Genomic DNA, 21,905 nt, shown 5'->3' on the forward strand with positions numbered 1-21,905 from the left:
ATCGCCAAGACTGGTGACAAGGACCGAATCCTCTATGTTTCTTTCCAGGAATTTTATGGTTTCAGGTCTTATCTTCAGTCCGTCTTGGCTCCACTTGTGTTTCCAGATCAAAGCCCTATATATAAGCAGTGAGAACACAGTGGCTTACGCACTGGGAGTTCCACTCTGATCCAGCCTCTAAGTAGGAGTCAGCAAACTACGGTCTACAGGCCAAATACGGCCTGCTGCACGTTTTTGTAAATAAAATTTTATTGGAACACAGCCCTGTCCATTCATTATGTATTGCCTAATGGCAGAGTTCACAACTTGTAACAGAGACCAGAGAGTCTGCAAAGTCTAAACTAGTTACTACCTATCCCTTTTCCATCAGTGTTGGCTGTGCTGGGTCACATGGATGTCACTAAATCACAGCAAGTCCTTCTCACCCCTCCCCCACCAAATTCTTGGAGTCCCAGAGTCAAGAGCAAGAGCACAGCAATGCCCTGGGACAGAGTATATGTCCAACAGCCAAAAGTCTTTAACAATAAATGAGTAAGCCTCAGGTTGTTGGGTTTTTTTTTTTTTTAAGATTTAATTTACTTATTTGAGAGAGAGAAACAGGGATAGGAAAAGAAAACACAAGCAGGGTGGAGGAGGGGAGAGAAACAGGCTCTCCACTGACCAGGGAGCCTGACACGGGGGTTGATCGCAGGCCCCGAAGTTCATGACCTGAGCCATCAGGTGCCCCAAATTCTCAGTTTTTTGATAATCATTTCATATTTAGTAAGGAGTAATCAACAAAATACTCAGGTAATTAAAGCTACATTTTGAAAAGCAGTATTTTATTATGTAAAATTCAATGTAGGAAAAGTACCATAACTGGAATTCAAATCCATAGCAACTAAAATTATTTAATATGTGGTCCAAAGCATACTACCAAAATACATTCATGTTTAAAAATTTCACTAACATTAAAAAATACTATGAACACATAATTGCAGAAAGCTCCATTAAGTCCTTTCAAAAATAAAACGGCCTCAGACTGCAAAAACGAAAACCCCAGATGCTGTACCTAAGTTATCCCTGTCCCCAAATAATGCCCTTGTGTTACCTCAGCAGCCCTTACGTAACAGCAGTTATACACCACGAGCAGCACAACCGTCAAAAGACTGTGAAAAAAGTCAGTGGCCAAATTGTCGAAGGGGCAATACTTCAAGCTGTGCACTTCACATGGCGGCAATGCTCCCGTCCTAGGGGCTACAGCACGCGGACATCAGAGATTGCTCAGGGCACGCGGCCCAGGTGTCTGGATCACCAGCTTGCGATGGCATGAGCGCGGCTCCCTCCCCTTTTTTAAACTACAGCGCGTGCGCACACACGAGATCCAGATCCCAACAGATCACTTACTTACAACTGTGCAGAACTCAAAGTACAGGTTATTCCCACAACATGTTTCAACTGCTTCGGAGTTCACACGGGTACAATACTAATTTTCTTCCCTGTTTTAATCATACATTTCTACTTTTCAAAAGAGATTATCTGCTCTGTTTTGGCTAAACAGTATATACTAGTTTATACTAAAAACAGTAAGATCTATGACAAGTTTTCAATTTTTTAACAGATTGCTTCTTTCTTAAGAATGGTTTCTAGATGTTTCCATACCACATCTATATTTCTAGTTTCTGATTTCTTTATAAGGAGTAAATGTACCTTGCGAGTTATACTCGAGGCTAACTGATACATTTCTGGATGCCCTTTCCAACCCATAAAACGCTGAATGGGAGCTTCCCATCAAGCGTGCGCGCCGACTCACCCTGCCTCTTCACTCTTCTGGGAACCAGCCCACGCCGAATCTTCAGCCTCGCCCCTGCTCCCATCATGGCCCTCCACGGAGATTCCCCCACCAGTTTCTCGTGCTCGGATGCGAGCTCCTGGCTGGTACAGCTGCAAGGCTGGCCGGTCCTGCCAGGACAAAGGCGGGGGGCAGTTACCCTTCCAAAGGCTGGCAACAGGGCAATAGAGGAGGGAGCAAAATGCCTCTACTTCCAGGATCTGATGATCCTAATTAGCTAAAGCAAATCAGTCTTGCGGCTAAAAATCTGCCTTTTTCACATCACTATCTCAGACACCAGGCATTTTGAAGCCAAAAAAAAAGCCATGAAAAGGAAGACAGTTACTATTTAAAATAACCTGACAGAAGGTCAAATTACTATCTGGGAAAATGTTATGCTCAAACCCAGAACACCCCCAGAGCCAGTGGAGTCATGGCATCCCCCTCCCAGGTGGAGCGGTGAAGACTTCCACACACGTCTCAGCCCCTCCAACTCATCAGGCGGGGTAAACACACAGCCTGAGACAAAGCAAGGCATGGCCAGAAGCGGCTTTTTAGGGTCATAAGCCAAATTAATAACATCTATACTGAGCACTTTCTATGTGGCTTATTCCTGAACTGTCTCCACCCGACTGAACTCTGAGGTGGAGGAACACAACGATGCCTGAATAAAGTGTGTAAAAGGGGCGTCTGTGTGGCTCAGTCACTGAGCGTCTGCCTTCAGTTCGGGTCATGATCCAGGGTCCCGGGATCGAGCCCCACGTTGGGCTCCCTGCTCCCTCCTCCCCCTGCTTGTGTTCCCTCTCTTGCTGTGTCTCTGTCAAATAAATCAAAAAAATCTTTGAAAGAAAATCAAGTGTGTAAAATACTACTGAACTGTTTCAGGACACCAGGATGGTGAGGCCAGCGAAGGACCGAGGGACACTGAAGGTTAAGGATCAGGAGCACCAGTGGGAAGCCAGCCAGCTCTGCCCTGTAGCAGAGGAGGATCAACCAACCCCTGGCTCAGGGGAGCCTCCTGCACCTGCACCCCTTCCCTTGGCCACCTGGGGGCCCAGGCACATCCCACAAGATGTCGCTCACCAACTCACCTCTCCCCACCCCCAGGCCCCACAGTCACCACCAGGGCATTTACCGGCATGCCCTTTTCCTTAGCGGAAGCCGGGCCAGTGAAGAGAGTGGGAGAGGTCTGGGCAGGGGCGGTGGGTCTGAATCCCCGTGCACACAGAGGCACAGGGGGCCCATGCCACTTCCTGCCTGTGGCCAACACACGGTCCTGCTTCTCACCAGGACAACAGTGGGTGCACAGATGGTGAAAGGACACTGTAACCAGCCAGGCCTCATAAAAAAGGTGCCATTATGCACGAGGCACCTTGTTACCTCCAGAGCCTCACAGTTAACTGAGAGGAGTCCCAACACCTAAAGATATGCAAATACAGACCACTCACTGCATCAGAAGGCAGCTGAGACACAGTGTTCATGAAACAACTCCCACCCAAAAGACCCACGGCTGGACCTGCCGGACCTGCACTTCAGGTAACTACAGAGACCTCTGAGCGATACAGACGTGGTTAGTCAAGGCTGCAGATAAGACGGCTCCCCTCAGGGCGCCGGGGGCTCAGTTGTTGGGCGTCTGCCTTTAGCTCAGGTCATGATCCCAGGGAACTGGGATGGAGCCCGGCGTCAGGCTCCCTGCTCTGCGGGAGGCCTGCCTCTCCCTCTCCCATTCCCCCTGCACATCCCCCCTGTGTTTCCTCTCTCACTGTCTGTCAAATAAATTAAAAAAAAAAAAAAAAAAAAAAGAAGGCTCCCCTCTTGCCAGTAGCTCTACCTTGCCTTTGCTGAGAACATTTTTAAAAACCACATTACTGATACCAGCAACACCTTGGCTGGATCTGAAGGGAATTCTGCTGAGTGAGAAAGCCAATTTCAGGTCGCACACTGTGTGCTTCCACTTCTAAAGCGCCCCTGAAATAACAAAATCATGCAGACATAGGACAGCGTGCTTGTTGCGGTCAGGGATGGGGTGGCAGGAGGGTGTGGACAGCAGCCCGGGGAGCCTCGGAGCCCTCGGTCATTGGGTGGTTGGGTCGTGGGGGGACCAGCTGCACCATGGGGCCTGGCCCTGGAAGGGAGGGGACTCCATTAGTAGTGCTTCTCTGCAATAATATGATCTGAGTAAAAACTAACCTCAAACTCTTGGGGGGAAAGAAAACCATTTGGTGGTCTAAGTGGACAATTCCAACCCGTCGCCAACTACACGCATCTGACACATAGTTATGAGCCACTGACTGTCTCCTGATAACCAGTTTGTTACTAGTAACGTAAGAGAAAGCTCCAGAGTGTCATGAAATGCTCCTGGGCGATGCACTCCCTGAGCGCGCAGAACCCAGCAGGGGCAGACTTCCCACTGTTAGAGTGTGTGATGCGAAATCTCAAGACTCCTAATGTAGATTTCTCTGTTTTGGCTAAACAAAGGAACTTCTGTTTGGCCAAGCAGGTGTAAGCCTACAGATGTGCAGTTTATACTTTTAAGGTTGATGAATGAATGAGCAAAAGAACCTTGTTTCCCGGGCGCTCCGCTTTGGGTGCCGGGCCGCCTTCACTCCTGTGCTCTCTCCCGGGCCACTCTGCTGCCTCCACAGGGATGCCACTGTCCTGGTTCCCCTTCTTCCCTCTGTCTGGGGGGGCTCCTTTCCCCCATTTTGGCTCTTCTTCGTTTCTCCTTGAAAACTTGTCTAACTCACAGTGAGCTCCGTGCTTTCTGCTGTCATCCACGTGGCATCTTTGTGTTTCAGGCTCTTTTTCTCGCAAGCTTCTCTCCATCCCCCTTTGTTCTTTATCACTGTCATTCTGTGACCTGTGATTCGATACAAATTTTCAGTAACCTTAGTTAGGTATACTGCTTGTCGAGTACCTGTCTTCCCGTCCAGACTACAAGTTACCGAAGAGGCAGGGAATACCTAAGTCTGCTTGTCAGCACATTGCAGGCATGCACATAACGGGCACAGCACAGGCATTCAAGAAAAAATTGCTGAAAGATGAATCGACAATAGTAACCACAGTATCTACTGTTAACCCTAAACGACATACATAACGGGCATATATACTTAGTTTTCTAATTCTCAGTAACCCCCCAGAGTAAATATAACTCCCCCCTTTACAGATAAAGTCCAGGAGACCAAACGGCTCATGTGACTTTCCTGGTGGCCCAAGTCCACGTCCATCAAGACACAGAGCTGATACTGATGGCTTGGTTTCTGCTTCAGGTGTCGCTAAAATTAACTGAAATGTACTCATTTATATGTGTGTGTGTGTATATATATATATATATATATATATATATATATATAATACTGGTAAATGCACAATAAATAAATAAGTGGCTGCTTAGCTCCTTTGGTTCTTAAAGTCTTTCCCTTCACAACCCACAGGTAAAAATCCTCACATGCTATCTGTGGCTTCCCCTCAAAACAGAAGCAGCAGGACTGGTGGGGAGAAAAAGATCCATAAGCAAAGTGTCAATTCATGCCAGAAACACGACAAAAGGCACTGCTACGATATCATAAGCAATAATACAAACACCTCTAGCAGAAACCATAGTGCTAACAGATCACAGATTTCATAATCATGTATGAATTAATTTTACAAACAAACCAATAAACCAGAACCCCCCAAAAGAGGGAAACTTTTTTTTTTTAATCCCAAGTCTGCGTGGAAGAAAGATAGTAAGAAGTCATTCAGATCGCTGTTTCTAGGAGGCAAACAGCAGCCTAAACCCATGACCCTGCCATCCTGCCCGCAAACGTAAATTCACTTCCAGACACCTCAGAAGCAGAGCAGCCCTGGCTCTGGGAAGCTCCAGCGTGTCCTGATGCGGTGCGCGCGCAGGAGCCCTGGGCCAGGCGGACAAGGAGCCTCAATACGCTTTGCCCCATGGGCTGAGGAGGTGACCGAACCTTGAGGCTCAGGGGCAGGCTCAGAGGCAGGAGGGAGGGGCTCCACCTGACAAGGTTCCGACAGGTCTCTCTGGCCCCTGTGCAGAGACCGTGTCTGTCCCAGTCCCACAGAAGCCCTGCTTGAGCTCCTTTCAAGAGCAGCATGTCACAAGCAGGCCGAGAAGTACATGCCCAAGGACCCACAGCCCGAGACAGGAAGGGCTAATGGAAGACCAGGATCCACAGCTGCTGGTCAAATTCCACGGAAGGGCCACAGGGATGTTAACACCAACAGAGGAGTCCTAGCACTTGGACAGGAGAGCGCGAAGGACATCCTGAAGACCTAAAGGGCGAGAACGTTCCCGTTGTCTATCCAAGGAAGAGGCCGGGACAGGCACAGCTACGGAACCAGGAGAAGGACGTGTCCCGGCCTGGAAGACAGACTTGAAGCTGCAGATAAAAGGAGCTAAGTTCCTAGTATGACCTAGAGATATAAAGGTGTGGAGAAGCATATCGTGGTAAAATCCCTGAATTCCACAAGCAGTATGAAATACAAGCACTTGTACTAAGACAGGACAGCCTGGGATCCTTCATGTGGTCAAAGCAACAGAAGCGTGGGCTTACTTTTCCCGGGGCTCCTCCACCAAGCTCCCACAGGGCGTGGGCTTCAGGACAGCACAGCTAGCACCGGGCTCCCGTTTTCCATCTCCAAGATCCACTTCCTCTGCTCTTTCTTTTGGCTTTCCAGTTGGTTCCTCCCCCTTTTCTGGTTTCTTAAGAAGCTAAGAAATTATAATGTCAGGAGAATGTCACTTTTGGAGTATTTTATAAATGAAGATGTTTAATAATAAATTAAAAATATAAAACAACATTGAGCGCAAATGTCTGGATAGCAAAAAAAATGTAAGCTAAAGGTGCAGCAACCAGGTTTTTGGTTAAATACTGAGGGGAACATTCAGTCAATGAAATACTATAGTTATGAAGAACAATTTAGGACAGTTGATGTGATGGGAAGATGTTTTTATTGACGAAGGAGTGACCCGGTCTCTATTTCTATGTTTACACACACAGAAAAACACCTAAAAGGCTGGCAACACTGTGTTAATAGTGATGATTTTTAGGTGGTGGTGGAACTGCAATGATCTTTCCTTTTGTCACCAAGTTCTAGTTTTTTCTAAAATGAACAAGTGCTGCTTCTGTAATATGTAAAAATATATTGTTTAAAATGTTGCTTTTACACTGATGACTTTTTGAAAACACGTCTTATCCTTCCTTTAACCGGCCCGAGCAGGTTGTTGTCTTTGGATCTGGGCCTTCCCCCAACTGTCTGCATAGTTTACTCTTTGAAATTCAAGTGCCACGGGTAAGTCAGTTTACAAAACAAAAGTAGAAGGCATACTTCTGAAAATTTTTTTCTAACTTATAAAAGTGAGCATATTTTAAACTGTACTATAGCAAAATTACACACAGACAAATTTCAACTACATGAGTTCATTTAAGAATGAAACAGAGAAAATGTAAGACCGAATATGGAAAGTTGCTTCTCATCACAGATGTGCACTATGCTAACTTACACGCTCTTATTCTGCCTGTGGGGTCTGTGAATTTAAACATCTCCTTTCAGATATCTATTGATATTTATGTTTTAAGGTTTTATTTATTTATCTGATAGTGCACGCACAAGGAGAGGGAGTGGCAAGCAGAAGGAGACGCAGACACCCCGCTGAGCAGGGAGCCCAGGACCCTGGGATCATAACCTCGGCGAAAGGCAGACACTAAACCTATTGACCCACTCAGGCGCCCCTATTGACATATATATATTTTTTAAAGATTTTATTTATTTATTTGACAAAGAGAAACACAGTGAGAGAGGGAACACAGCAGAGGGAGTGGGAGAGGGAGAAGCAGGCTCCCCACAGAACAGGGAGCCCGATGCGGGGCTCGATCCCAAGATCCTGGGATCATGACTTGAGCTGAAGGCAGACGCTTAACAACTGAGCTACCCAGGCGCTCTGACATATTTCTTAATTAAAAAGGTAACATATGCTGGTAATAAAAGCAAGCCACAGGGAAGCGTAATAGTTTATGTTTCCACCCATCTGTCCAACAAATAATTTGGTGAATCGTTTTTACCTCCAACACTTCTGAAACCAAATGTGTGGTGTCCTTTCCAACACCATTTCTCCAGCCCTCCAACACAGACTTGGGTGTCCTACAATTCCATTCAGTTTTGACACTAGCTAGCTGGAATTAATGTCAGGTTGCACAAACCTGTCCCCACTTCAGACGTCTGAAGGTACCCGTGGCTTCAGCCACCTGTCATCTCACTGGCATATGGAAGATGCTCCAGAGACGGCAAGGATTTTAAGAGCCATGTGCCAGGAACCGGGTAAAAAGACTGTGTCGGGTACCAGGAATATAGTTGTGAAAAAGAGACAAGTGCCCACCAGGAAGGAATTCACAGAACGTTCTAGCTGAGGCAGTGGTCGCCATGGGGGGAGGGGAGTATGCAGTAACAAAATAGAAAAAGTGAACCAGATGTTCTTAGGTGTCATGCTACAAACATCTACCAAAACAGAAAAAAAGGACAGAGAGATGTAGGGTGAGGAGTGATGGCTTCTCAAGGGGTTCAGGGAGGGTCTCTCTATGGAGGTAAGACAGGATGAAGAAACACTTATAAGAAAACTTAAGTGTTGGGAGAAAGCTCCCCGTGGAAGGAAGCAAGCAGAGGCCGAGGGTGAAATCAGACTGGCAAAGGGAGGAGGAGATAGGGAGGAGACAGGGAGGGAGGAGGAAAGAGGGAGGGAGGAACGACGAGGGAGGGAGGGGAAAGGGGGGGAAGGAGGGAAGAGGGAGGGGGAGGAGTCAGGCACCAGAGGAGGTGGAAGCAGATGCCATGTTTTCTGTGCGTCCACCCAGCCCACATCTGTTTTAATAAGTTTTGTGGAAAAGATCACACAACTTTGTTAATAATGTAATCTATTTCCTATACGATTTGTATACTCAGGAATTTTATTTGTAACTTTGGTAAACTTACTTCCTACTTCAACTTAAGCTCATTACTTAGTTTTAGTCCTCAGAGGAAAATAAAAACAGCTGGGTTGCTTATAGAATAGTTTTCTTTATTGTTAAAAACAGCCATGAGGATCTCTCTCTGCAGCTGTCATTTTTATGATATTAACACAAACTCTTTTAGCATTTCTTCACTGATTTTATTTTTCAGGTTAAAAAAATTTTTAATTCTCGAAATGATTTGTATATCACACATCCCTCCAGCTACTGAGCCCCATGTGACCACCTATTAGGAGGAACTGATTTAGAAGCAAAGGCCTAGAAAAAAGCTTTGCCTCCCTTAAAGAAATGGCATGTTTTTTCCTCACGGATAATGAAACTGTTTCCCATCAAGCACATCAGAAACTAATCTATGATGGATCAAGATGTAAAACAAATATATATACACGTATGTATGCATATACACACATATATGTACAAGTATACATGTTTATATACACGTATCTATTACATGAATATATGCATACATGTATTTATAGAATCATATATACTCATATATACATTTAATATACACGTATATATGTTTACATGCACATGTATATAACATGTTATGTATACACATACATATACATGAATATATGTATATTTATACATTCATATATATTCATACATACATTCAATCTATATGTATACATGAATACATATGTTTATATATACTCGTATATATGCATGAAAATATCTATCTCCAATGGAATATTATGCAGCCATCAAAAAGAATGAACTCTTGCCATCTGCAACAATGTGGATGGAACTAGAGGGTATTATGCTAAGCAAAATGGGTCAATCAGAGAAAGGCAATTATCATATGATATCACTGATATGTGGAATTTAAGAAAGAAAACCAGATGATCACAGGGGAAGAGAGGAAAAAATAAAACAAGATGAAATCAGAGAGGCAGACAAACCATAAGAGAATATCATAGGAAACAAACTGAGGGCTGCTGGAGGGGAGGGGGGTGGGGGAATGGGCTAACTGGGGGATGGGCAGTAAGGAGGGCATGTGATGCAATGAGCACTAGGTATTATTTAAGACTAATGAATCAGTAAACTCTACCTCTGAAACTAATAATACACTATATGTTAACTGAATTTAAATTAAAAAATGTATATATAAAAAAGAAATTAATCTATGGCTCAATCATGCCGACTCTGACCTCTTCCCCATCCTCTCCCTTTCTACTCTATCTTCCCTCAAGTCCTGATGTCTTATTTTCTTTCTTTTTATGATACAATTTTAATGAACCCCTAAAAGTACTTCAAAGCCTTATTGGAATGAAGGAAAATATATATTAGGTTGAAATCTAGGTTTGGTAAGATCACCTGAACAGATACTAACAAGGAGGGGGGGACCCACACTGGAGCACCCTATTTTACACAGGGACGAACTACTTCTGTGCATTAACCCACCCTTCTAAATGAACACATTAGTCAAAGCAGAAACTGGGCAAGAGAAACCACTGCTGGTACTGTAAAAAAAAAAAAAAAAAAAAAAAAAAATTGGTAAAACCCAGTCCCAAGAGTGAACCTTCACGTAGAAAGGCCAGTATACACTGAGCCAGTGGTTTCCAAATGTGTACATTTTAGGCAGGGAGTCTTTTCTCTAAAAGAAAATGTAAGCAGAAGCCCAATCTGTGACAAGTAAGTGTGGGGTTCCTTTGGATGAAGTGCTGCCATCACATCCAAGAGGCCGCCCCCCCCCAACAGTATGCCCAAGGAACCCCCAGGGCTCAGGGAACAGAGTTTGAGAACCACTGCTGTACTGCAGAGAAATGGAACCATAACAGCAAAAGAGGAGGTTAACTGAAAATGTCCTTACAAGTTAAAAGAGCTAAATACCTGAAAGGCACAACCATAGCAGAACTAGCTTTGGAAAAAAGAAATGAACTGTTTCCTCAAAATTACCTTAATCCTTACTTCTCTCTCAGCAGCTCTCTTCTGTCTGTCTGCCTCTTTCCTCTTACACCTCTCCTCTTCTCTCTTTTTTCTCTTTTCTTCTTCCCGTAAACGCTTCTTCTCCAGCTCCCTTCTCCTTCGTTCTTCTCGCTTCTCTTCTCGAATCCTCTAGAGATGTGGAAAAGCATGTGTATAAATTATCTCTGTGGACATGGCAGGGACAGGAAGGATACTCATCAGGTAAAGGTGGACCTACCTGCTTCTCTAATTTTCTATTTCTAATATATTCCAAAAGAGGTGTGGTTCTTCTAGCTGAAACACAAAAATTGTAATGTAGTATTGAACTTTAAAATAAGATTTCTTTTCTTCATCTTAAATACTTGTTTCCAAATTAATCTTTAGTCAGTCTGGCTATTTCGGAAGAGCATGCGACTCTTGATCTCGAGGTGGTAAATTCGAGCCCCATGTCGGGTGTAGAGACTACTTAAAAATATAATCTTATAAACCAATAAATAAAATTTAGATGAGCATACATTGTATTGGGGGGAGTTCCTATTCCATCACTATAAAGTCAAGTAATTTGGAGGCACTAACAACTCTACAAGTAGTAGGCAATGAATTCCTGATTCTCAAGGGAGTCTTCATATTACTTACAAAGATGCTATAAAAGCAAAAAAGAAGAATGAGTACAACGCATTAGACTTCCCAAACATTAGGAGCATCTTCCCATTTTTGCAGATATTTTAAAACATTACATAACATGGTTACAGATTCACTTTGATTCAACACATATTCTGGAAATTTCTTCCTTTTCTGCTTTCCAGACAATGATGTTAAACAATGTAGATTCTTATAATCTCTTGTATACACTCCACAAACCAAAATAACCAGACGTAAAAGTTTAGACAGTGACCCACAGGGTACTTCATCTAAGCAACCCTAACCACCCAGGAATGAATCTCTCTGTAAACTCAAACTCAGTCCTCCACTTTCAGGCCCCTGACGTGTCTGATCTGCCCTGGAATTTGGTGCCCAAATACCAAATATGGCAGGCCTCAAGGCAGTTTCTCGGGGAGAGTGGTTTTGAGAAATATGTATTCTCCATGGCAGTGGCTCACAGTGGAGGTGGGAAGGTGGAAGATGGTGTGGGTCTACTCCACAGCTCTTTTAAGACCTTAGATTAAATGAGGGAAGGAAGAATCCCTGGATGCGCTTGAAGACTGGCCATGACATTTCCCGAATTCTGAGGGAAACTGCCTCCACGTCTGCCGCGGCAGGTGTCTCTGGGGGGGCCGGCACCTCGTCACCCCCGCTCTCAGTCCCCTCCTCCAGCAGGGTCGGGGGAGCCGAGGGCTCCTCTTCCACGAGCTCCTGGGGAGGTGGCCCAGCTGGAGGGCTCTCCGTGTCCTGTGGACCCTCCCCCTGGGAGGGGAGCACCTCAGGGACCAGCGTGGGGGCAGCCTCGGCCCCCGGCCCCTGGCCCCTGGCTCCTCCACCTCCAGCAGCAGCCCGGGCTCCCCTTCGGGCTCAGGCTGCGCCTTCGGGGACTGGGCGGGGGGCAGTCCTGGGCAGGGATTCTTAACTTGGAATTAAGGACTCCTAAACACCTTGACATAATGTGTCAAATGGCTTCTGCCAGGAAAGCTCTGCCCCAGATTTAGGGCTGTGTAAATGTCCACATTTCATCACAAGTGCAGAGGCCAAGAAGAGCCCATTACCTCCCTGGATGTCTCCTATGCTAATCACGAACTCTGGCTCAGGATGAGCACAGCTTATGCCCTCTGGAACAGGCAGGTGCCTCAAATTAGGGAGGACTCTTGCTCTGCACCATGGGAGTTTTGGACTTGTCGACAAAGAGCAGGAACAAGACCTCCCTGGGTGACTGGAGGAGCTGACAAGACACCACCCACCTACTCCCTTTACCAACGAACTACCTGCCTTGTTAACCCAAAGGATGAATATGACAAGGGTAAACGAGACCCTGTATTAGAAAGTGCTTTACAAACCATAAAAGTGTATCATTTGTTAAACAGAAGGTGCATGGCCATGTAATACACACTAATTTAACCAACAACCTGTTACCACACTGTCACAATGACCTGGGAGGACACAAGGATGCTAAGTCTCGGGGCCGGAAGCTGAGCCCAGGTCTGTCTGCTCTACAGAACCTGCAGCTTCAGAGGGAACTAGTATTTCCATTTATTAAATTAATAAAAGGAAATTATGGAATTTCCATTATGGAAATTAGTATTTCCAACGCTCATTGCTCTGACTAGATCACAGACTCCAGTAAAGGCCAAAATCTAAGAAAAGCGCAATTTGCCTTGAATTGCTGGGTTAAGATCCAAACTTTGATGGGCAAACGGGATCACAGAAGCAAAGCTCCACAGCCTCATTCTGGGCCACTCACTGTGAATAACACTTACTTATCCCATAAAGCACTACAATGAACTTACTGTGCACCAGGCACTGGGAAAGGGGCCGGGGATGGGAGAGGATATCCTTCCAGTGTGGGGGGTGTCTGGCCACCAAGGACTATCTCGAAACTGCCCACAAGTGGAAGCCCCTGGTCCTTTGCTGTGGTTATCCTGTACAAGAGAATTTACAGCAAGGCGTGGGGGGGTGGGGGGGAGTACTATAATTTCTAAGCTGCTTTTTTTTTTTCAGTTCTTCTTAAATTTAACGTGTTCTACAGTGATATCTTGATTCACTTCCAGGAATGTTTCTTCCCTCCCCAGTCTGCCCCTGTCAGTAATGGTGCCTCCACGCACTGATCTGTTCAAGTCAAACTCCTGGAGGCCTGAATTCTTTCTGTTTCCTTTCATCCCACACCTAATCTGCCAGAGCATATGCAGACTCTGCCGGCTAGTGTAAGAAGCCCTCCCTGGACTGGAGCAAATCCTCCCCACTCCCCAAAGCCTGGTGTTTCCTCAGGGCATCCACAATCCATTCTGTATGGAGCAATGTGCACGGAGTGATGGGGGAAAACTAATCAGGCTACATCACTCCCTTAGCAGTCTCAGCTATCTCTCAAACTCCAAATCTCTTCCCCACCTGCCTCTCCAGCCACTCTGCCCCCTGCCCACCACATACCAACCACACAGGAATATATCCTGTTCCTACAGGCCCGCAGCTCAGCTTCCAGCTCTGTCTCTAGTCCCTTCTTCTTCCATGTCTCAGCAAGGCTTCTCTCAGAGGGCCTTTCCCTCCCAGGACTGTTTCATCACACTGTGGCACTGATCACACGGACATGCCCTAGCTTAAAGCCTGATTACTGCTGCAGGTGTTTACTTCAGTTTTCCCCATGAGCAGGGCAGATACCCGACAGCACAGGCCTCGTGTGTCCTGTTCATGCTCACTCTGCACACCTAGGCTGAGTCAGTATCCACTCAACATGTGCTGACCAAAAATGATCACATGCATGCTAAGCAAATCTTTATAAATATTAACTTTAGTGATTAAAACATCCTTTGCACTACACACACAGTAAACCAGCTGCTACAAAATATAAAACTCCATTCTCCACTTCTCACTTGGGAGCATCATAACTGTGAACAAAATCAATGTAACCAAAACCTCTGGAGCTCTCCCTTAGTGGACTGGACAGATGCTCAGAAATATTTTTCCAGGTTGCCATAGTTTTTTTTACAACCAGAAAACACTCCACATCCCTGCTAAGCCTGTCACAAGTGTGAATTTTTAAATAATCCTGAAAAAGAAATAAATATATATCTCAGTCAAGTAAAGAGAAGAAATGAGCAAACAGACCAATAAGTTCTCTAGTCTTTGCCTCTATGTCTCCCAGGAGAGTTTCAGGATTGGCATTGGGTTTCTCTTCCTCCACACAGTAAGTTTCCAAAAACTTCTTATATTCTGGATCTGTAAATTAAAAAAGAAAAAAAGAAAAGAAACATGTTCCTTCCCACATACGGGAGAGGAATTATATTTGATCAGTGTATTTACTCTGGTGGTTTCATAATGCAGCCTTTGTGAAGGGACTCACCGTCTTCAATGCTTCCAGTTTTGGCATCTTTTTTCTTTATTTTCTTTTTGGCTATCTTCTGGAATGGGGCAAACTCTACCACCGCAGGATATTCTAGGCCTTTAACAGAAAACAAACTGCAAAAACCATTCTAAAATTCCACTATATTCATTTTGGAAAATAATGATTTAGCTTTCTTTTTTTTTTAGGGGGAGATGGGGAGGCAGAGGGAGAGAGAATTTTAAGCAGGCTCCATACCCAGCAGAGCCCAACATGGGGCTCAATCCCATGACCCTGAGACCAGAGCCAAAATCAAGAGTTGGATGCTTAACTGACCGAGTCACCCAGGTGCCCCGTGATCTAGTTTTCTTAAAGATTGACCATAACAACATTACTGTTTAAACTATTATTTTCAAGTACCTGCAAACTTAGCATGTCAAACTCCAGATACGAACAAAGGACGAGTACTTACTTATTAAAGAAAATGATTTCTCACGTTGCAGTAGTGGTTACATAACTGAATGCATTCAGAATTCATCAAGCTGCATACCCTAAAATGTCAATAAATCCTTCTCTCCACTTCTGAAGAGTTTATCATAGAGTTTATCATAGAATTCCTTTAACTAGGTTCCTTATTTAACTAGGTTCCACATTTTTTTTTAAATTTTAAAAGGTTAATTCAAATGATCAATCTGTTATATGAGTTCAAGGGAATTACTATGCTTAGAAGAGATACTTGGCTAAAAGAGGGGCCTCAGAGGGGACGGGCAATACTCAGACAAGGTTTGCTTCAAACAGAAAAGTTCAGAACAAAAGCCAAGAGAAACTGATTTGGTTATTACGTGAGGGTGCGTGGAAGTGGGGTCCAGGAACATAACAAGAAATGTTCACTATTTACTTAACTGATGGAACACTTCCATGTTGGTACTGAATCCTTTATCCTTGTCAGGAATGGTCAGGGGACCATGATATTGCAACTCTTATTTATCAGGAAAATAATTTTGTGTTAGCCTTAACTATTCAGAATAAAGTCAAGGACCAGGAAGAGAGCAGGGCTTTGGACAGACAGGAACGATGTCTGATTCCCTGCTGCACCCACACGACTGGCACATAGATATTTACTAAGTAGGAGTTGACATACTTCCTGACTTTAAAACTTCTTACAAAGCTATGGTAATCAAAACAGTATGGTACTGGCATAAAAGAAGAAACAGATCGATGGATTAGAACAGAGAGCCCAGAAATAAACCCTCATATACGTGATCAAATGGTTTTCCATGGGGGTGCCAAGACTATGCAATAGGGAAAGGACAGTCTTCTTTAACGAATACTGCTGGAGGGCACCTGGGTGGCTCAGTCAGATAAGTGTCTGCCTTCTGCTCAGGTCATGGTCCCAGAGTCTAGGGATAGAACCCTGTGTCAGGCTCCCTGCTCACTACGGAGTCTGCTTATCCCTCTGCCCTTCATATTGCTCATGCTCTCTCTCTCTCTCTTGCTTGCACGCGCACGTGCTCTCTCTCTCTCTCTAATAAATAGAATCTTAAAAAAAAAAAAAAACTGCTCAAGAAACTGGATATCCACATGCAAAAGAATGAAGCTGGACTCTTACCAGATACCACAGACAAAAGTTGACTCAAAATGGGTCAAACACCTAAACATGAGACCTAAAACTATAAAACTCTTGGAAGAAAACATGGAGGAAAAGCTTGACATTGAATTTGGCAATGATTTCTTAGATGTGACATCAAAAGTGCAGGCAACTAAAGTAAAAACAGAAAAACTGGACCACATCACATTAAAACCATCTGAGTGTCACAGAATACAATCAACAGAATATAAAGGCTACCTATGGAATGGGGAAAAAATCATACATCTGATGAGGGGTTAAGATCTATAATACACACCAAAAAAAATCTACAACTTCACAAGAAACAAATAACTCAATTTAAACATGGGCTTTCCTCCAAAGACATACAAATGACCAAAAAGCACACAAAGACACTCAAAACCACTAAGAATTAGGGAAACATAAGTCAAAATCACAGTGACATACTATCTCATACCTATTATGAGGCCTGCTATCAAAGAAACAGAAAACGGCAACAGGTGGGAGGATGTGGAGAAACTGGAGGCCTCATGTCCAGATGGTGACGATACAAAACGAAGGAGCCTCTAAGGAAAACAGTATGGCAGTTCCTCAAAACATTAAAAACTTACTTACTATATGATCTAACCAATCCACTATGGTTATACCCAAAAAACCTGAAAGCAGAGTCTCAAAGAGATACTTGTACACCATGTTCACAGCAGCACTATTCATAAGAGCAAAGAGCTGGAAGCAACCAACGTGTCCACTGACAGATAAACAAAATGTGGCATATACCCACAGTAAAGTATTATTCAGCCTTAAAAAGGAAATTCTGAGACATGCTACAGCATGGGTGAACATAGAAGGCACCATGTGATGTGAAATAAGCCAGTCACAAGAGAAATGCTATTTGATTCCACTTATATGAGGTATGTAGACTAGTAAATTCATTAAAAAAAAAAAAAAAAAAAAGAGGGGCGCCTGGGTGGCTCAGTGGTTTAAGCCTCTGCCTTCAGCTCGGGTCATGGTCTCAGGGTCCTGGGATCGAGCACCGCATCGGGCTCTCTGCTCAGCAGGAGCCTGCTTCCCCCTCTCTCTGTCTGCCTCTCTGCCTAGCTCTGATTTCTCTCTGTCAAATAAATAAAAAAAAATCTTAAAAAAAAAAAAAAAAAAAAAAGAGGGGCGCCTGGGTGGCTCAGTAGGTTAAGCCTCTGCCTTCGGCTCGGGTCATGGTCTCGGGGTCCTGGGATCGAGCCCCGCATGGGTCTCTCTGCTTGGCGGGGAGCCTGCTTTCCCCTCTCTCTCTCTGCCTGCCTCTCTGCCTACTTGTGAACTCTGCCTGTCAAATAAATAAATAAATAAATAATAAAATCTTTAAAAAAAAAAAAAAAAGAAGAAGGAAAGAAAGGAGAATGCCAAGGGCTAGGGGTCGGGGGCGAGGTGGGGAATTATTTAAAGAGTCCAGAGTTTTAGTTTTGTAAGATGAAGAGAGTTCTGGAGATGGGCTGCACAACAGTGTGAATGTACTTAACACTACTGAACTGTGAGGAACGCCTGGGTGGCTCAGTCAGTTGAGCACATAGAGCATCTGACTCTTGGTTTGGGCTCAGGTCATGATCTCAGGGTCGTGGGATTGAGGCACTGGCCTCTGCGCTCGGGCTCAGAGTCTGTTTGTCTCTTTCCCTCCGCTTCTGCTTCTCCCTTCACACGTGTGTGCTCTCTCTCAAATAAATGAAATCTTAAAAAAAAAAAAACTAAGATGATAAATTTATGTTATATTTACCATAACTTTTTGAAAAGTAAAGGAAAAAGGCACTTGAATAAAGAAGGATTCAACACAAACATTGAATAGTTCAAGATTACATCTGCTTCTCCTCACAGGAAAGACTCTCTTGGCCTCAGCCTAGTCACTCTTCAAGGATATTTTGTTAGCTCTCAGTGAAGAAGAAAACACTTATCACCAGTGGAGAAGGATGGAGTGGGAGGAGTTTGGTTGGTGAGGCAAATACAGAGAATATGCTCTTACAGGTGTAGAGGCTTGGTCACAGTGGACACAACAGGTGACAGTCTGACGGGAAGGAAGACAAAGGCAAGATCCAAGAAGCAGAGAACCAGAACCATTTAGAGTAGAGGTAAATATCCCTGTCTCAGCAGGCAATGCTGTTCAACAGTCAGGAACTTATGTTCATTATTATAATCCCCTCCCCCATGACATTCTCCAGAAATGGTATAATTATGAAAAGTACTCTGTTTAACATTCTTATTTTTAAAATTTTTTTCAAGATGTAAGTTTACTTATTTTACAGGTGCTAGACTGCTCAGTCGGTTAAGCCTCTGCCTTCACCCCAGGTCGGTCCTGGGATCGAGCCCTGTGTGGGGCTCTCTGCTCAGTGGGGAGCCTGCTTCTCGCTCTCCCTCTGCCTGCTAATTCCCTTGCTCGTGCTCTTTCTCTATCAAATAAAATCTTAAATAAAAAAGATTTACTTATTTTAGTGCGGGAGGAGGGGCAGAGAGAGAGACACAGAATCTTAAGAAGCCTCCTCATTGAATGCAGAAGCTGATGCTGAGAGCATGACCTGAGCCAAAATTAAGAATCACATGCTTAACTGACTGAGCCGCCCAGGTGCCCCAAGGGTACTCTGTTTAAAAAGACAGAGATGTAAGTGAATAATATATTTTAGAAAATTTCTGTTGCACAAGAATAAAGTGATTTGGTTTTGGAATAAGAAAGTGAACTTCACTTACCCAGAAAACTCACTTATATGAAAAACGTAATATATATATAAAATATATATATATAGGTTGTCTCTGATACAAGGAATTGATGGGAGTTCTTCGGTTCATGTATCTTAATGTTCAACGTAAGCACATAACCGCAGCAATACAGTTGAAATTTATGAGCTTATTTTACACTGGTATCTGAGAACTTATTTATAACTCACAAACATTCCAGCAAAACTTAATTAACGTACTTGGAGATTATAGTAAAGAGTTTAGAAAGCCAAAGATCCAACCTTTACTGTCGATGAAGATATAGCCATCGAAACGATCTCTAAAAAGAAGGATGTCATCAGGATTTCTAAAATTAATGTATGCTCTTGAGTAAAGATGAGGATAAAGACTGAAATAAGAGATAACAGTGAAAAGAGTTAGTTAAAAAATGTAAGACTTCTTTAACTTTTCTTTTTTTTCTTTTCTAGATACAACAAACTGAAACCTATATGTCACAGAATACCTCTCAGCTAATTATAATCTGGGTATTCTTTAGCAAAAAAAAGAAACAAAACAAAGCAAAACACAAAAAAAAAAACCCCACACGAAAATAAGGAAAACATTACCCAAGATCTTTTTAATGACTTGGGAAAGACGCTTAAAGTCAGTATCTTTACTACAAAGAACCAGGCTTAAAATACTGGTTTTCCACGGTTGAAAACCAAAGGCAAGGTCACTCAAAGGTCATTCCTTATCACACATCCGGACCGGAGACAACCGAGCAGTGGTCATTCGCAGATGCACACGTGGTATCGCACAAGGGAGTCTCCGCTGACCCCACGAACACCTGTAGGTACTCTAAAGGGATCTTCAGTGTAGCGCACGATACGGCGACGGCGCGAGAACTCAGCTTTCTCCTCCACCGCGCAACCCACGTCCTTCGTCGGCAGGAACTTCCAACCCATTCCACAGAGGGGAACGCTGAGGCTCAGACAAGTCCAGCACGTGCAAAGGGGGCAGCCAGTTCAAAGCCGGGACGGGGCTGCAACCTGCGTCACTCCGGGGCCACCGCCTGTTCTTCAACCGCACCAGTTCCCTTCCACTTCAGTCGCTTGAAACTCCCCCATTACTGCTTTAACCCAAACCTGCCCTTCCCCGTTAGTGGTGCGTCTCTTCGACGCGACCGAGAGCCGTCACTCGCGCGGTCAGAAAGGGCGCACTCGCGGCTCCGAGGAGAACAAGGTACCGCGACGGCCCAGGGCGCGGGGACACCGCGGACAGCCCCGTGTGCCGCCGACTGCCCCCTGCGGAACGGCTACCCCGAGGTCTGCGTCCTCTGCTCGGAAGAGAAGCCGCGGGCGTCGCGTGTCCCCGGCGTGACGGGGAGCCCGAGAGGCCGGAGGTGTGGGGCGGGCGTGGCGGCGGCGGCGGGCGTGGCGGCGGCGGGCGCCAGCGCACGGGTCTGAGCCGGGACACGGGCTCCCGCCCCGGAGCCGCACGCGCCGCCGCGGGAACCGAGCGAGCGGGCCCAGGTCGGGCTGGCGCGGACACGGCTCCCGCCGCACCGCAGCCGCACCGGCGTCTCCCCGCAAGCCGCGTCCCCCCCAAGTCCGTCTCACCTCAAGTCGGCCGTAAAGAACTCGAAGTAGTCGTGCGCGGGCAGCGGGTGCAGCTGCTCCTCCAGCTGCTCCTTGGTGAGGCCGGGAGGCAGCCGCCGGATCACCACCTGAGGAGACGACGGACGCGGGGCTCGGCGTCCGTCCCCGCGCGTCCGTCCCGGAACGCCGCCCGCGCTCGAGCTCCGCGGGGGCGCCACGGCGGGCGTCCGGCGGAGACGGCCCCCGTCGGGAAGGCCCGGAGGTCCGCGCGCGGACACGGCACGGCCGGCAGAAAGGGCTGCGCCTCACACAGCCCCTTCCTCCGGAACCTCGAGGACGGTGCGCAGGACCGGACCGGACCGCCCCGCGGACCGCGCCTGCCCCGGGCGCGGCGGCTCAGCCCCGACCGGAACCACCACCGGCCTCTGGCGCGGCTCTTCCTCCCCACGCCCGAAAAGGCCCCGTCGGGCCGCTGTCCGCGGTGCTGAAGCTGCCGGCCCCAGCCTCGCCCCGTCGGCTCCGCCCCAAACCCCGAGTCCGCCACGCCTTCGCGCAGGACCGTCCCTCTTCTCGCAAGGTTTGCCCGCCCACCCGGCCTCCGGAACACACCCCCCTTAGCCCCGCCCCCAGCGGCATCCCGCCCACCCTTGGCCCCGCCCCACCTCGCTCAAGATCGCCCCTCTTCTCGCGAGGTTTGCACGCACCTCCCCGTTCTTGCTTCGACCCACCCTGTTGAAGACCCTCCTCCTATCGCGAGGTTTGCCTGGCCCGCCCTCCCCCCCCCCCACCTTGCTCAGAACTGTCTTCTTCTCCTCGCGAGGTTTGCTTGTACCGCCCCCACAGCCGAAGGACGAGGCTGGTGGCACCTCTGGTTCTCGCCGCGGCGACTCCCGGCGGAATTGGACTTCCACAGCAGACACCTTTTCCCTCCCGCTCGGGCCCCGCGCGGCAACGGCCGCCGCGGAGCCTCCCGCCCCCTCCTTCTCCGAGCGCATCTTGCACCCGCTGCGGAGTCAACGCTGCCTCCCACCCGGGGCCGAAACGTCGCGAGAACTGGGCCACCGCCCCTCCCCCCCGGCCCATGATGCTCCACGTCCAGCACCCCACCCCACCCCACCCCACCCCACCCCCGCCCCACCAACGCCCCCAGGGCCTCGGGCGTGCAGCGGACCCGAACTTCCAGACCCGGAGTGGGAAAACCGCGACGGGCGCGGGCGCCCGGGTCTCGGGACGGTCTGGGGGCGCCTAGGCGTGGGAAGGCCTCGCCCAGTAGCCGGTCAGCGGGAAATTAGTGACCAACAAGGGGACTCGA

General features: G+C 46.5%; 1 protein-coding gene across 1 annotated transcript; it reads right to left on the reverse strand.

The window, feature by feature from the left end:
• Nucleotides 1–801: 801 nt before the first annotated feature.
• On the reverse strand, nt 802–21,631 carry UPF3A (UPF3A regulator of nonsense mediated mRNA decay). The gene is made up of 11 exons (XM_080799029.1): nt 21,382–21,631; nt 20,615–20,721; nt 19,298–19,404; nt 14,717–14,815; nt 14,482–14,592; nt 10,970–11,025; nt 10,723–10,881; nt 6,373–6,530; nt 4,373–4,670; nt 1,793–1,941; nt 802–1,236 (listed from the first exon to the last, which is right to left on the reverse strand). The coding sequence occupies exons 1-11, from the start codon at nt 21,586–21,588 to the stop codon at nt 1,230–1,232; spliced, it is 1,458 nt and encodes a 485-aa protein (XP_080655155.1). The 5' UTR covers nt 21,589–21,631; the 3' UTR covers nt 802–1,229.
• Between the last annotated feature and the right edge of the window lie 274 nt (nt 21,632–21,905).

This window comes from Martes martes (genome assembly GCF_963455335.1).
Source record: "Martes martes genome assembly, chromosome: 3".
Lineage (NCBI taxonomy): Eukaryota > Metazoa > Chordata > Mammalia > Carnivora > Mustelidae > Martes > Martes martes.